Raw genomic sequence first — 12,032 nt, 5'->3', positions numbered from 1 at the left:
ATTCCCCACATGGTGTCGCTGTCTACTCATAAATAAACAAAAAAAAAAAAAGCCAAGCTTTTTTTTTTTTTTTTTTTTTTTTTTTTAAGTTATTTATTTGGGTTTTGAGATAGGATCTCGTGGTTTAGCTTTGACTGTCGTGGGACTTGTTATATACACCAGTATAATCTCGAACTCACAAAGATCTGCCCATTGCTGGGATTAAGAACAGAACCCCGCACGCTGCCCAAGATTGCCTTCAGAGGCCAGTTGGCAATCCTGATTCAGGCTTCCCAGTGCTTAGGGTTCTTCGTGCCCTGCAAACGTTCTGAGTTGTCGCAATGACCATTTAGTAACCCTGACTGAGAACGTGTAGCAGTGCCACACTTAATGAGTTTCGAGATGGTGAGCTGCTGGAGAGTAAGGGAGGGGTGAGACGACCACCGAGTGCTTTATCTGCCCCCCAACACTCTGTTAAATGTTTCCAGAGTGAAAATCCAAAGATCTAGAACCCCAAACCGCCCACCTCTCTCGGGAACTCATACCCCCCACCAAAGCCTGGCACAGGACAAACGCTAGGCTCAATCACTGTTTCTAAGCTGGAGGACCGTGAGAGGCCGCAGATCCGCGCACCGAGCTCCCCACAGATCCTGCGCCAATTGGGGCACCCTCGCGGTGGTCCAACTGAGCCATAGGTAGGTCTGGTGGTGGAGCGGGGAGGATCAGTGGAGAGGACGCAGGGGGGAGCATCTGGGCAGGGACAGGATCACCAGCTGGCCGGCGAGGCGGAGCCACATCCGGCTCCCCCAGGGCCTGGTGCCCTGCTCACCAGGTGTCCCCCACCCCCAGCACCACCCCAGCAAACTACCCTACCCTTCCCCACCCGCGGGCACTTCCGGGACCACTCTAGGCCTCAGGAGGTCTCATCATCTCTGTGCCCCTGCTGCTGAGCCTGGCCGCTGGTGGCCTGGTGTCCCTAAAGCATGTTCTGGCACAGCGGAGCGGAGCCCGCGTTGGGCAGAGCGGAGCCCGCGTTGGACGGAGCGCACAGGAAAATACTGAGGTTGGGAAAGGCGAGTCTAGAGCCTCCAATTACAGCTGAACCTTCCTTGAGGCTAGGCTCGAGATCCTTTATTCAAAGGTAACCCTGGGCAGACATGCCCCCCTCCCCCACCGCTCATATAAGACCACAATGAGGTGAAGGGGGATGAAAGCGAGAAGGGCGAGAAGATAGTCAGAGTGTAAGCTAGCTAGACCCTTCTGGGACACCGTAACCCCCAAACGCGGCATCTGGATGCTCATCTCCAGAAATGAGACACTTCTTCAGAGCCCCGGCGAAGCAGCTGGACACGTCTGTTTTTATGCACGTTTTTATGTGTGTTTCTTTGCTTTTTATATCCTGGGGGTTGAGCCCAGGGCCACTGTTTATACTTAGCAAATCCTCTTATCGCTGATCTGTGACACCCCCACCCCCGCCAGCCCAGGAATTTTGTTTTGGTTTGAGACAAGGGCTTGCTATGTATCTATCCTTGGATGGCTGGAACTCCCTCTGCAGACCAGGCTGTCCTTGAACTCACAGAGATCCACCTGCCTCTGTCTCTGTGAGTATTGGGATGAAAGGCTTGTGGCACCACACTGGCTCAGGAATGTTTTAGAAAGCTCCAGTCCCACTCGGTTCTACTTCTAACAGCAAAGTTTGCCCTTTGTCAATTGTGGCACCCCTTGGCCGTGACTGCTCAGATGTGGTAACGCATCTGTGGGAAAGCTTCCCTCAGGGAATCAGTAAAACACACTGTTTCTGAGTGGGGAAGGATGCTGCATAATCTTCTACCTGCTTTCAATATCCTCATTTCTGCCTCTCAGGGCCCTTCTGAGAACACCTGCCTCTAACCATCAAGATCTTTGGGAACCTGCCCAGAGACTTCAAAAAGAGGCAGGGCTGCCCCTCCCCTCCCCATCAGCATGAACTCCATGGGGACCAGCCACCCAAGAACCATGAGCGTTGGACCACAATCAGCCATGCAGGACTTGGGGGCGGGGGTGGGGGGAGGGTGGCAAGTGTTGGTTCCTGTTTCACTATCTTCAGGTCACTGGAAGGCCAGGAGGGAAGCTAAACTCCTAAGGGATAGGGACAAAGCTGGGCCACGTTCCCGTAGGATCTCAGGTGTCTCCTCTTCAGAGTACAATCATCAGAATCCCAATCTCCACATCCTCCGATCTGACATTTATTTTATTTATTTGTTTACACAGGATCTCACAGTTCTCAGGACTGTGGTGTTATTAACTCATTTCACAGAGGAAGGAAAGAAAGCAAGACTTAAGCCGGGCGTGGTGGCGCACGCCTTTAATCCCAGCACTCGGGAGGCAGAGGCAGGCGGATTTCTGAGTTCGAGGCCAGCCTGGTCTACAAAGTGAATTCCAGGACAGCCAGGGCTACACAGAGAAACCCTGTCTGGAAAAACCAAAAAAAAGAAAAAGAAAAAGAAAGCAAGACTTAAGAGAAAAAGAGGAGGCCCAAGGTCGGGGGGCAGACCTAGGGTTCAAAGGTGTGGGCGATGGAACAGAAGTAATCGGCGTCATCCTCTGGGAGCACGGGGCTGATGGTGAGGATACAGGCGTTGTGGGCTGCATCCACGGTAGCTGAGAATCTGTCGGGGATGTCAGCGGGCCGATAGTGTTCCTCTTCTGCGTAGTAGTAGAGAAGATGGGGAGCACTTCCTGGCTGCTGCTGGTACCACGACACCCCGATGTCTCCAGCGGTGGCGTGCTGGGAATTAATGGTGCAGCTGAGATGGGCGTCTTGGCCTGGGAAGACTGAGAATGCGTCAGGCTGGGTCAGAGTTGGCTGAAAGACTGAAAAAGACACAGACCCACTAAGGGCTAGCCTGGGCTCCTTCCTACAAATATTTTATCAGACCAAAGATTCCCACTCCTAAATATATTTCAGAGCCTAGTGCCCTGGATGGTTCTGTGAGACATAGTTTGCTCCATCTACCGTTCTGTTTTCCTCTGCGAATGGGGGCTTGTGAATAAGTGACCCCTAAATTAGCACTACTGTCCTGTCTCCAAGAATCCATGTTCAGTTGAGAGCCTAGTGTTCAAGTGTGGCCTTCTAGGTCCCCCTAGTACCTACCTTCCTTCTCAATACCCTTACCCCTCAATCTAATAATTCAACCTCAGGTACAAAGTAACTGCCCTCCAGACCTCTCAGAATGCTTAACTGTCATCTTGACTTTCAAACTGCTGGCCACAGAGGATTGCCTTTTAAAGGGTCTGTGGAGCAGGGGGCTGCCCATCTTTATTAGCCTCCTCTGAGAAAGAAAGGCAAGAAGTTGCCCTCTCCTCAGAGTTGCTGAAGGACCACAGTCTAAGCAGACCCACAAATTGGGAAGCCAAGGTCCACACGGAAAGCCACTTTCAGTGTGGACCTTGGCTTCCCCCTAGTCCTGGACAGAGCTGCCTACAGCCGGCTCTCTGCTCTACCCCAATGCCTCTCCTAGGATCCACCCCACTTACCCTGTTGATTCACTTCTTTGCATGAGTTTTCCCAAGCTGGTGCCAACCCCCACCTCATTCCTGGATGTGTCTTACCTGCCACAAATGTTCCCATCAGGAGCAGAGGCAGGCAACCGGGGCAGTCCATGGCCAGAAGCAGGAAGGCCGACCTAGAGTTCTGCAGTATTGTGCTCTGGGTGCTTGTGGTACAGGCATGGGGAAGTCTCTGGACCACAATAGAGCATGCAAATCAGCCCACTGACTGAAGGACGACGCTTGTGTCTGGGGCCAGGGTCAGGCCCTATCTTCCAAATGTCCTGGCATCTCAGCCAGCAGGAGATCAGAACCCTTCACATCCATTTGCAGGAAGTTGGCATTCCCCGGACAGCCTCTCATACCCTTTCCTAGTGTATATCTACCTGTAATGACTATTTCTGGTGGTCAACTGACTATATCTGAAATGAACTATGATCCAGAATTGGAGGGCACACCTGTGATCCAGATCTTGTGGCTGGAAGACACACATTTCTGACCTGGATTTGGCTCAGAGATCTTGAGGCCATAGTGGCCATGGAGAGCTTAGGCCCAGGCAAGGTAGTACACGCCGTTAATCCCAGGAGACTGAGGCAAGGAGACCTCTGCGTCAGCCTGGGACAAGCAAGTCCCAGATCCAGGCATGGTGGTACACATCTTTAATCTGGGCCACACCTTCTACTGGAGGCCTCCATAAGGACATTGGAAGAAGGAAGACTCACTCTCTTCACCTGCTTGCACTTACTGGCCAGCACATCTGTTGGAGCCTACTTCAAGCTTCTAGCTTAGACAGAAGGCCAGCTGAAATAACTAGCCTAGTGGGACTGAGCAACTACCAGATCCATGGACTTCCCATCCACAGCTGACCATTGTTGGGTTAGTTGGACTACAGACTGTAAGTCATCACAACAAATTCCCTCAATATAGAGAGACATTCCATAAGTTTTGTGACTCTAAAGACTCCTGACTAATACACTCCCCCTGGTATAGTCTGGATCTAGAACAGCAGTTCTCAAACTGTGGGTCTGGACCTCTTTCAGGGTTGTATGAAAGGGGTCGCTTTTGCCCAATACTATCAGAAACAGTTCATAACAGTAGCAAAATTACAGGTATGATGTAGTTATGATTTTATGGTTGGGGGTTCATGACAACATGAGGTGACAGTAAGGGGTGGCTGCATTAGAAAGGTTGAGGGCCACTGCTCTAGAATGGCCTCACAAAGACCCAAGTGTTGGGCTGGAGAGATGGCTCAGTGGTTAAGAGCACTAACTGCTCTTCCAGAGGTCCTGAGTTCAATTCCCAGCAACCACATGGTGGCTTGCAACCATCTCTAATGGGCATCCGATGCTGTGACAGAGACAGAAAAACACCCAAGTGTTCCAGCTTGACTCTGTTGGGGATATAGGCCCAGTGGGGGCATCTTTAGATAATAAGACCACTCCCTTTAAGGTATAGAAGGACCACAGATCTTGCTACCTGGCCTACCCTGACTTTGCCCCACGCCATACTCTCTGTCATGATGCTGTTATGATGTGCTGCCTTGCCACTGGCCCAGAAGCAATGATGCCATAGACTGACATCCCAAACCTATGAGGTAAAACTAACCTTCCCTCACTATAAGCTGGTCACCTCAGGTAGTTGTCATAGTGATAGAAAACTGACCAGCACAAGCTCCAACGGAACCATCACTTTGGGATCTGTCACAGTAGATTAATTTTGTTTGTGTAGAGATTTTACTCTAAGTAGAATGTGTGTGTGTGTGTGTGTGTGTGTGTTGTTCATGTTTGCTTCTTTTATACAACATTAAGACCCATCCATGTGGGCTGGAGAGGTGGCTCAGCGGTTAAGCGCACAGACTGTTCTTCTGGAGGTCATGAGTTCAAATCCCAGCAACCACATGGTGGCTCACAACCACCCTTAATGAGAAACAAATAAAGAAACTGGGGTGAGTGGGGGCCAGAGCAAGAGGGAGAAGAGAAGGGAGGTGGGGCTGGGGGTGGGAGACACTGGCACAAGCTTTTTAATCCCAGTGAAGCAGGAGGATCTCTGAGTTAGAGGCTAGCCTGAGCTACCTAATAAGTCTCAAGACAGTCAAGGCTATATAATAAGTCCCTGCCTCAAAACAATAACAAATCATCCATGTGTGTGCAGAAATATAGAGTTCATTGTCATAGCTGTGTGTAATTTATTACACATACATTACAGTTATTATCTATCCCCCTTCTCTTTTGTTTTTGTTTGTTTGTTTGTTTGTTTTTCGAGACAGGGTTTCTCTGTATAGTCCTGGCTGTCCTGGCACTCACTTTGTAGACCAAGCTGGCCTCGAACTCAGAAATCCGCCTGCCTCTGTCTCCCGAGTGCTGGGATTAAAGGCGTGCGCCACCACGCCCGGCTCCCCCTTCTCTTCTTATTTAAACACCCAGGATCTGCCTACTCTTTAACCAGGACTAATGAAACTTCAAAAATTCCTCCTGCCTCTCATCTTGAGTGCTGGGATCAAACATGTGCACCACCACGCCCGGCTCAAGCACATTCTTATTGGTGTCCAGTGAGTTTGGTTGGCTGGCTTTTGTTTTCTGAGGTGGAAGGGTCAGGCCACCTGAGACTCAGAACTGAGCAGGAAATGGCAACTCTCAGAGCCTGAAGCCCTCTGGTCCTCCGTGTCTTTCCTTCCAGAGTCTGGCTCTGGGTGTCACCGTCCTCACACTTAAGAGCGGCTAGGTTGTGTTCCATTCTCACACAGTACCCCATATGTGAATGAGCTCTGCAGATACTGCTTGCTTCTCCAGTACTGTTCTGAGTACTTGCTGCGTACTGAGTACTGAGATAGTCTTTAAAGTGTTAGGACATTTAAGATGGGCGCTGTGGTTTCTTTCCTTTCTGCTGGGTGCTGGCTGCTTGCTGTCGAAATGGGCAGATTCATGAAACCCGGGAAAGTGGTGCTGGTCCTGGCTGGACGCTACTCGGGACCGTAGCCGTCATCATTAAGAACATTGACAATGGCACCTCGTACCGCCCTTACAGCCATGCGCTGGTGGCTGGAATTGACCACTATCCCCGAAAAGTGACAGCTGCCATGGGAAAGAAGAAAATCGCCAAGCGATCCAAGATCAAGTCCTTTGTGAAAGTTTATAACTACAACGACTCTGTGGATATCCCCTTAGACAAGACTGTTGTCAACAAGGATGTGTTCAGGGACCCAGCGCTGAAACACAAGGCCAAGCGGGAGGCCAAGGTCAAGTTTGAGGAGTGAGTGATATAAGACAGGGAAGAACAAATGGTTTTTTCAGAACCTTTGCTTTTAGGTATATTTTTGTTTTCGTCATTAAAAATTTTTTTTTTAAAAAGGGCACGGTGGTACCCACTTCTAATCTAAGCACTATCAGGCTGAAGCAAAAAGACACTGAAGAAGATGAGAGAAATAAACTGATGCTATAAAGGATTTACCAGGCTGGAGAGATGGCTCAGTGGTTAAGAGCAAGGACTGCTCAGAGGTCCTGAGTTCAATTCCCACAACCATTTGTAAGGCAGTGTGTTTTATGTATATATAAAATAAATAAGTCTTTTTTTAAAGATGTTGTAAAGGATTTATCAATAAACTTACCTGTAAAATAGCTACAAGAGCATGCATCTACCCAGCAGGTTAGAGAAGGCGACCCTGGCTGGTGCCCCCAGTTAAACCTTGTGTCTCTTATCAGGAAGAGCATAATTCTGCCAGCCAGGGACAATGACCTTAGTTACCAGCTGCCTAGGAAAAGCAGCTGTGGGCTGTCTCATGATCACTCTGGCAACAAGTTTACACCGGAATCTCTCCATTTGTCCAACAGCCAAACCGTAGAATTTCAGTCTCTGTAAAACGTGACAATTGCTTGAAGTGTATGTTGGGGCCATGAAACTATATAAGTTAAGATGTCTTTCTGTTGGAGACTGGGTCCCTTTTGTACATTAGCTGGAACCAGTCCTGCTCTATTATTAAGGAGTTTCCCCCCCGCCGCCCACCGTTGATTTCCGAGTGGAGCAGTTTCCTCACTGGGGAGACACATTAATTCTGTAACATCGTGACTCAAGACCATCTGGGCTCCATACAGAACTCTGCCTCAGTTAACGGTAACAAGAAGAAAGGATTGTGAAAGCTGAAGTAATCAGAGTCACAAGCAACCCGCTGAGTCGCCATGTGGATTTCCCCCGGGTTTGTTTTGTTTTGTTTTGTTTTTCCAGATGGAAATAGCAAGGCTAACAAAAAAAAAAAAAGAAGTGTTTATCTAGGGACAAAGTGGGTCAGTGGGGAGCTCTAGGGAGGAGCCAGACCCCTTCCTACCCATCCAGAGATGTGAGAGACAGGAGAGGCGACCCTATGAAACAGAAATTCCTATTGAGGAATGGAATAAAAAAACAGAGAAATGAATAAGCACAGAGGTGGACTCAAAAGGGGTGGGGTGGGTGGAGCTAAGCGTGAGAACATAGGACATAGAAGAGTCTGGAAGGAGGAGGGGAAAGAGAGATGGGAAAATAGAGGATGGTGAATGCGGGCCAGCATTGCTGATGGCTGAGGTTATTAGCTCAGTGGCAGAGCACTTAGCACCTGTGAGTCCCTGGATACAAAAGAAGTGTGTGTGTGTGTGTGTGTGTGTGTGTGTTGGGGGTAGGGGAATAGCAGGGACACTAACTAGTATCGAGAAATAACAAGTAGGTACTTCTGGCCAGCTATAGATCTAGGAGGCCCGGGGTCAACCAAAGACAGAAAACAAGACAACACAAACCAAGTATGCAACTGGGAAATACACAAGCACTTTCCTATAAAGGCTGAGCACACAGTCACACCAGACGACCCTGCAGTTCTTCCTGTAACATTCCCAAGAAATGAAAACTGCTCCCACAAGCACGCAAAGACACATAGACAGAAGTCTGTACTGACTTCATTCATCATTTCCCCCAATTCCCAAACAGCAGCAAGTGAATGGGGTCACCAAACTCCTAAACTCCCAGACGACAGAGCACCCCCCAGCAATAGAAGGGAAGCAACTGCAGATATACACAACCCGGAGCAGGTTTCATGAAGAAAGCATGTACCATGGGCCCTATGCTCTGAGCCCACTCATGGGACGCCATGGCCAGGACCAGCAGGAAGCAGCTGTGGATGCCAGGGAGGAGAGGTGACCATATGAACCTGAAGAACAGAAAGATTCTCTAAAGATGAAGGGGACTTGGGGGACTAAGATAACACTACAGGAGGGATCTGCATGCTGTATGTGTACAGTAGGTAGCAAACTGGGGGCTGTTCAAGGAGGCTTGAAGCAAGAGGAAGTTTTCAAAGGTGAAACGGATTATGTAAGGTATTTTTGAAATGATAATCCTTGACTACAAGGATCGATAACAAGGGTGGCCCAAGTCCAAGACTAAACACACAGTTGCTGGGTGGATGGCTTCTCGGGAGCATTTCTGTAAGGTCGGGGTGGCCTTTGTTTGGCAGTCTTGTGGTTAGCTCTTGTCATTAGACACACATGTATAAAATCCCCACCAACAGCCACCCAGGTTAGTTAGGGTAGAAGGGTGGAGTCAAAAGTCTAAAGACTTTTCTTTCTTTTCTTTTCTTTCTTTCTTTCTTTCTTTCTTTCTTTCTTTCTTTCTTTCTTTCTTTCTCTCTCTCTCTCTCTCTCTCTCTCTCTCTCTCTCTCTCTCTCTCTCTCTCTTTCTTTCAAGATTAAGCCTGATATAGCAGTCTCCTGAGAGGCTCTGCCAGTGCCTGACAAATATAGAAGTGGATGCTCACAGTCATCCATTAGATGAAACACAGGGTCCCCAATGAAGGAACTAGAGAAAGTCCCCTAGGAGCTGAAGGGGTTTGCAGCCCCCTAGTAGGAACAACAGTATGAACTAACCAGTAACCCCAAAGTTCCCTGGAACTAAACCACCAAACAAAGAGAACACAAAGAGGGACCCATGGCTACAGCTGCATACATAGCTGAGGAAGCAGCTGTGGATGCCAGGGAGGAGGGGTGAACATATGAACCTGAAGAACAGAAAGATTCTCTAAAGATGAAGGGGACTTGGGGGACTAAGATAACACTACAGGAGGGATCCGCATGCTGTCTGTGTACAGTAGGTAGCAAACTGGAGGCTGTTCAAGGAAGCTTGAAGCAAGAGGAAGTTTAGTCGGGCATCAATGGGAGGAGAGGCCCTAGGTCCTGTGAAGGTTCTATGCCCCAGTATAAGGGAATGTCAGGGCCAGGAAGTGGGAATGGGTGGGTTGTAGAGCAGGGGGAGGGGGAAGAGGATAGGGGATTTTCAGAGGGGAAACTAGGAAAGGGGATAACATTTGAAATGTAAATAACGAAAATATCTAATTAAAAAATTATGTATTGTTATATATAAGTACACTGTAGTTGTCTTCAGTCACACCAGAAGAGGGCATCAGATCTCCTTACAGATGGTTGTGAACCACCATGTGGTTGCTAGGATTTGAACTCAGGACCTTGGGAAGAGCAGTCAGTGCTCCTAACTGCTGATCCATCTCTCCAGCTCCCTCCCTCCCTCCCTCCCTCCCTCCCTTCCTTCCTTCCTTCCTTCCTTCTTTCTTTTATATTTTATTTCTTTGGGTTTGTTGTTGTTGTTTGTTTTTCAAGACAAGGTTTCTCTGTGTAGTCCTGGCTGTCCTTGCACTCCCTCTGTATTCCACACTGGCCTTGAACTCACAACATTCTGCCTGCCTTCGCCTCCCCCCACCCCCAAGTGCTGGGATTTAAGGCGTGTGCCCCTGTGGCCAGTTAAGGGTTATTTTTATTCTCACAATTTCTGAGAGTCACCAGTGGAAAAGGGATGATGGAAACACTCTGTGCCCTGGATAAGGTCACTACAGATCTGTCAAAAGTAGAAAACAACGCCAAGGTGATGGCTCAGTTGGTTAAGGAGCTTGTCACCAGTCCCCATGGGGTAGAAGGAGCTAACCCGCAGGCATGCTTACAAAATTGCATACATAAAATAAGCACAAAATAAGCACAAGCACGTGTAACTAATTGTTTCTAACTTAAAAACACTCCAAAGGGGAATGTAAATTCTACCTCCATAAACATGAATAATGAGAGAAGACAAAAAGAAACAAGAACAAAAGAAGATAATTGGAAGGCTGGGGGTGAGAGTGGGGGGTGTGTGGAACAAAAGTCACATGGGAAGAGACCATTGTTAGTAGGGCCTTCAGTGATTGGTGAGGGTGCCCACATCTCTGCAGCCTACAAACTGTCTCTCCCTGGTAGGAAAGGCATTCTCTGAAACAGTATCCAGGTATCCTAGGGACTTAGTTAGGTCTCTATTGCTGTGAACAGACACTGTGATGGAGGCAACTCTTACTAAGGACAACATTTAATTGGGGCTGGCTTACAGGCTCAGAGGTTCAGCCCATTATCACTATAGCAGGAAGCATGGCAGCATCCAGGCAGGCATGGCACAGGAGAAGGAGCTAAAGAGTTCTACATCTTCATCCAAAGGAAGCCAGGAGCAAACTGCCTCTCACAGGGCTAGGAGGAGAGTCTCCAAGGCCCACCCTGACAGTGATACACTTCCTCCAACAAAGCCACGCTTCCCAATAGTGCCACTCCCTGGGCCAAGCATATTCAAACCACCACACCTAGGGACTTCAGTCTGGAGCCTAGGCTATAGGTCTGACCAGAGCTTCACTTGAAGGCCCGCCCCCGTAGGTCCAGTTACCAGGATACTGAGGATAAAAGCATTTCCTGCCTAGATGTCTTGGCAGCTCCCAGTGTCATGGAGACCACTGGAAGCTCAAGGAGCTGCTGGCACCCAGAAAGCAGCAGAAGAAAGAAGAGGTCAGTGGTCTTGGACTAGGTGAGCCAGTAGGTGAGCAGGGGCCAGACCAGAGAGCCAGGAGCCAAGCCTATCTAATGCAGCAAATCTCACCTGCACGGTTCCTGGGTGGAGACTGGAAAAGGAGCAGCAGCAGCAGGAGGTTTAAAGCTCCATGATATGTCTCCTTCCTCCTACAGCGATGTTTATCACTGTGATGTTTGGAGGTAAGCAGAGTTCCCCTGTCCCTAAACCGTACTCAGGAGCCATGCTCAGGAGTTTTATCTCCCTCTACCCTAGAGACTCAGGAAGGAGGGATACAGACTGGGAGGGGGGATGGGTAGGTGAGAAAGCTGTTCTCAAGAGGAAAGGACAAGAGACAGGGCCAGAGTCTGGGGAGGACTTCAGTTGCGGTCCCCAACCTTCTACACAGCAGGAGATGGACGAAAGAGTCTGCAGTCTGAGAAGCATTTGCCAAGGGGACTGGGCCCGAAACTGAGTCTTAGCCCATAATCCCAGTGGTGTCTCTGGGTGTGGGAGTGGAGTTCTTTTAGTTGGAGGAGGAGGCTGTCACTTCTACTCATTCATCTCTGCCCCTCCCTTAGCTGGTTGCCGGGAGCTGGTGAACCCCTGGTGCAGCCTGGTAAATTTCACTGTGCATCTGAAACAGAAAGCTCAGGTTCCCCCAGAAGGTGAGAAGACCTGAAAGGACTGGGGGGGGGGGGGGG

The 12,032-nt window shown here is 49.2% G+C and overlaps 2 protein-coding genes and 1 pseudogene across 3 annotated transcripts in view; 2 read left to right on the top strand and 1 right to left on the bottom strand.

Annotated features, from left to right (window-relative positions):
* Positions 1-2,512: 2,512 nt before the first annotated feature.
* Vpreb3 (V-set pre-B cell surrogate light chain 3) lies at positions 2,513-3,657 on the bottom strand. Of its 2 annotated transcripts, none has more exons than XM_021173535.2 (2): positions 3,571-3,657; positions 2,513-2,832 (listed from the first exon to the last, which is right to left on the bottom strand). In XM_021173535.2, exons 1-2 carry the CDS (start codon positions 3,620-3,622, stop codon positions 2,513-2,515), a joined length of 372 nt encoding a protein of 123 aa, XP_021029194.1. In that variant the 5' UTR covers positions 3,623-3,657. The 2 variants fall into 2 exon arrangements, with proteins under 2 accessions (XP_021029194.1, XP_029338037.1); XM_029482177.1 differs by having other exon boundaries at positions 2,513-2,793.
* A 2,726-nt stretch (positions 3,658-6,383) lies between these two features.
* LOC110303864 lies at positions 6,384-6,812 on the top strand (annotated as a pseudogene).
* Positions 6,813-11,255: 4,443 nt separating this feature from the next.
* Positions 11,256-12,032, top strand: part of C10H22orf15 (chromosome 10 C22orf15 homolog) — a 2,831-nt gene continuing 2,054 nt past the window's right edge. The window contains exons 1-3 of the mRNA XM_021174406.2: positions 11,256-11,358; positions 11,505-11,531; positions 11,910-11,996. Of these exons, the coding sequence (XP_021030065.1) occupies positions 11,507-11,531; positions 11,910-11,996 (112 nt within the window). The 5' untranslated portion in view covers positions 11,256-11,358; positions 11,505-11,506. The remainder of the gene's footprint in view (positions 11,359-11,504; positions 11,532-11,909; positions 11,997-12,032) is intronic.

Source organism: Mus caroli, chromosome 10 (assembly GCF_900094665.2).
Source record: "Mus caroli chromosome 10, CAROLI_EIJ_v1.1, whole genome shotgun sequence".
NCBI classification, from domain to species: domain Eukaryota; kingdom Metazoa; phylum Chordata; class Mammalia; order Rodentia; family Muridae; genus Mus; species Mus caroli.
The sequence above is the reverse complement of the archived record's forward strand: the minus strand, read 5'-3'. Positions and strand labels throughout refer to the sequence as shown.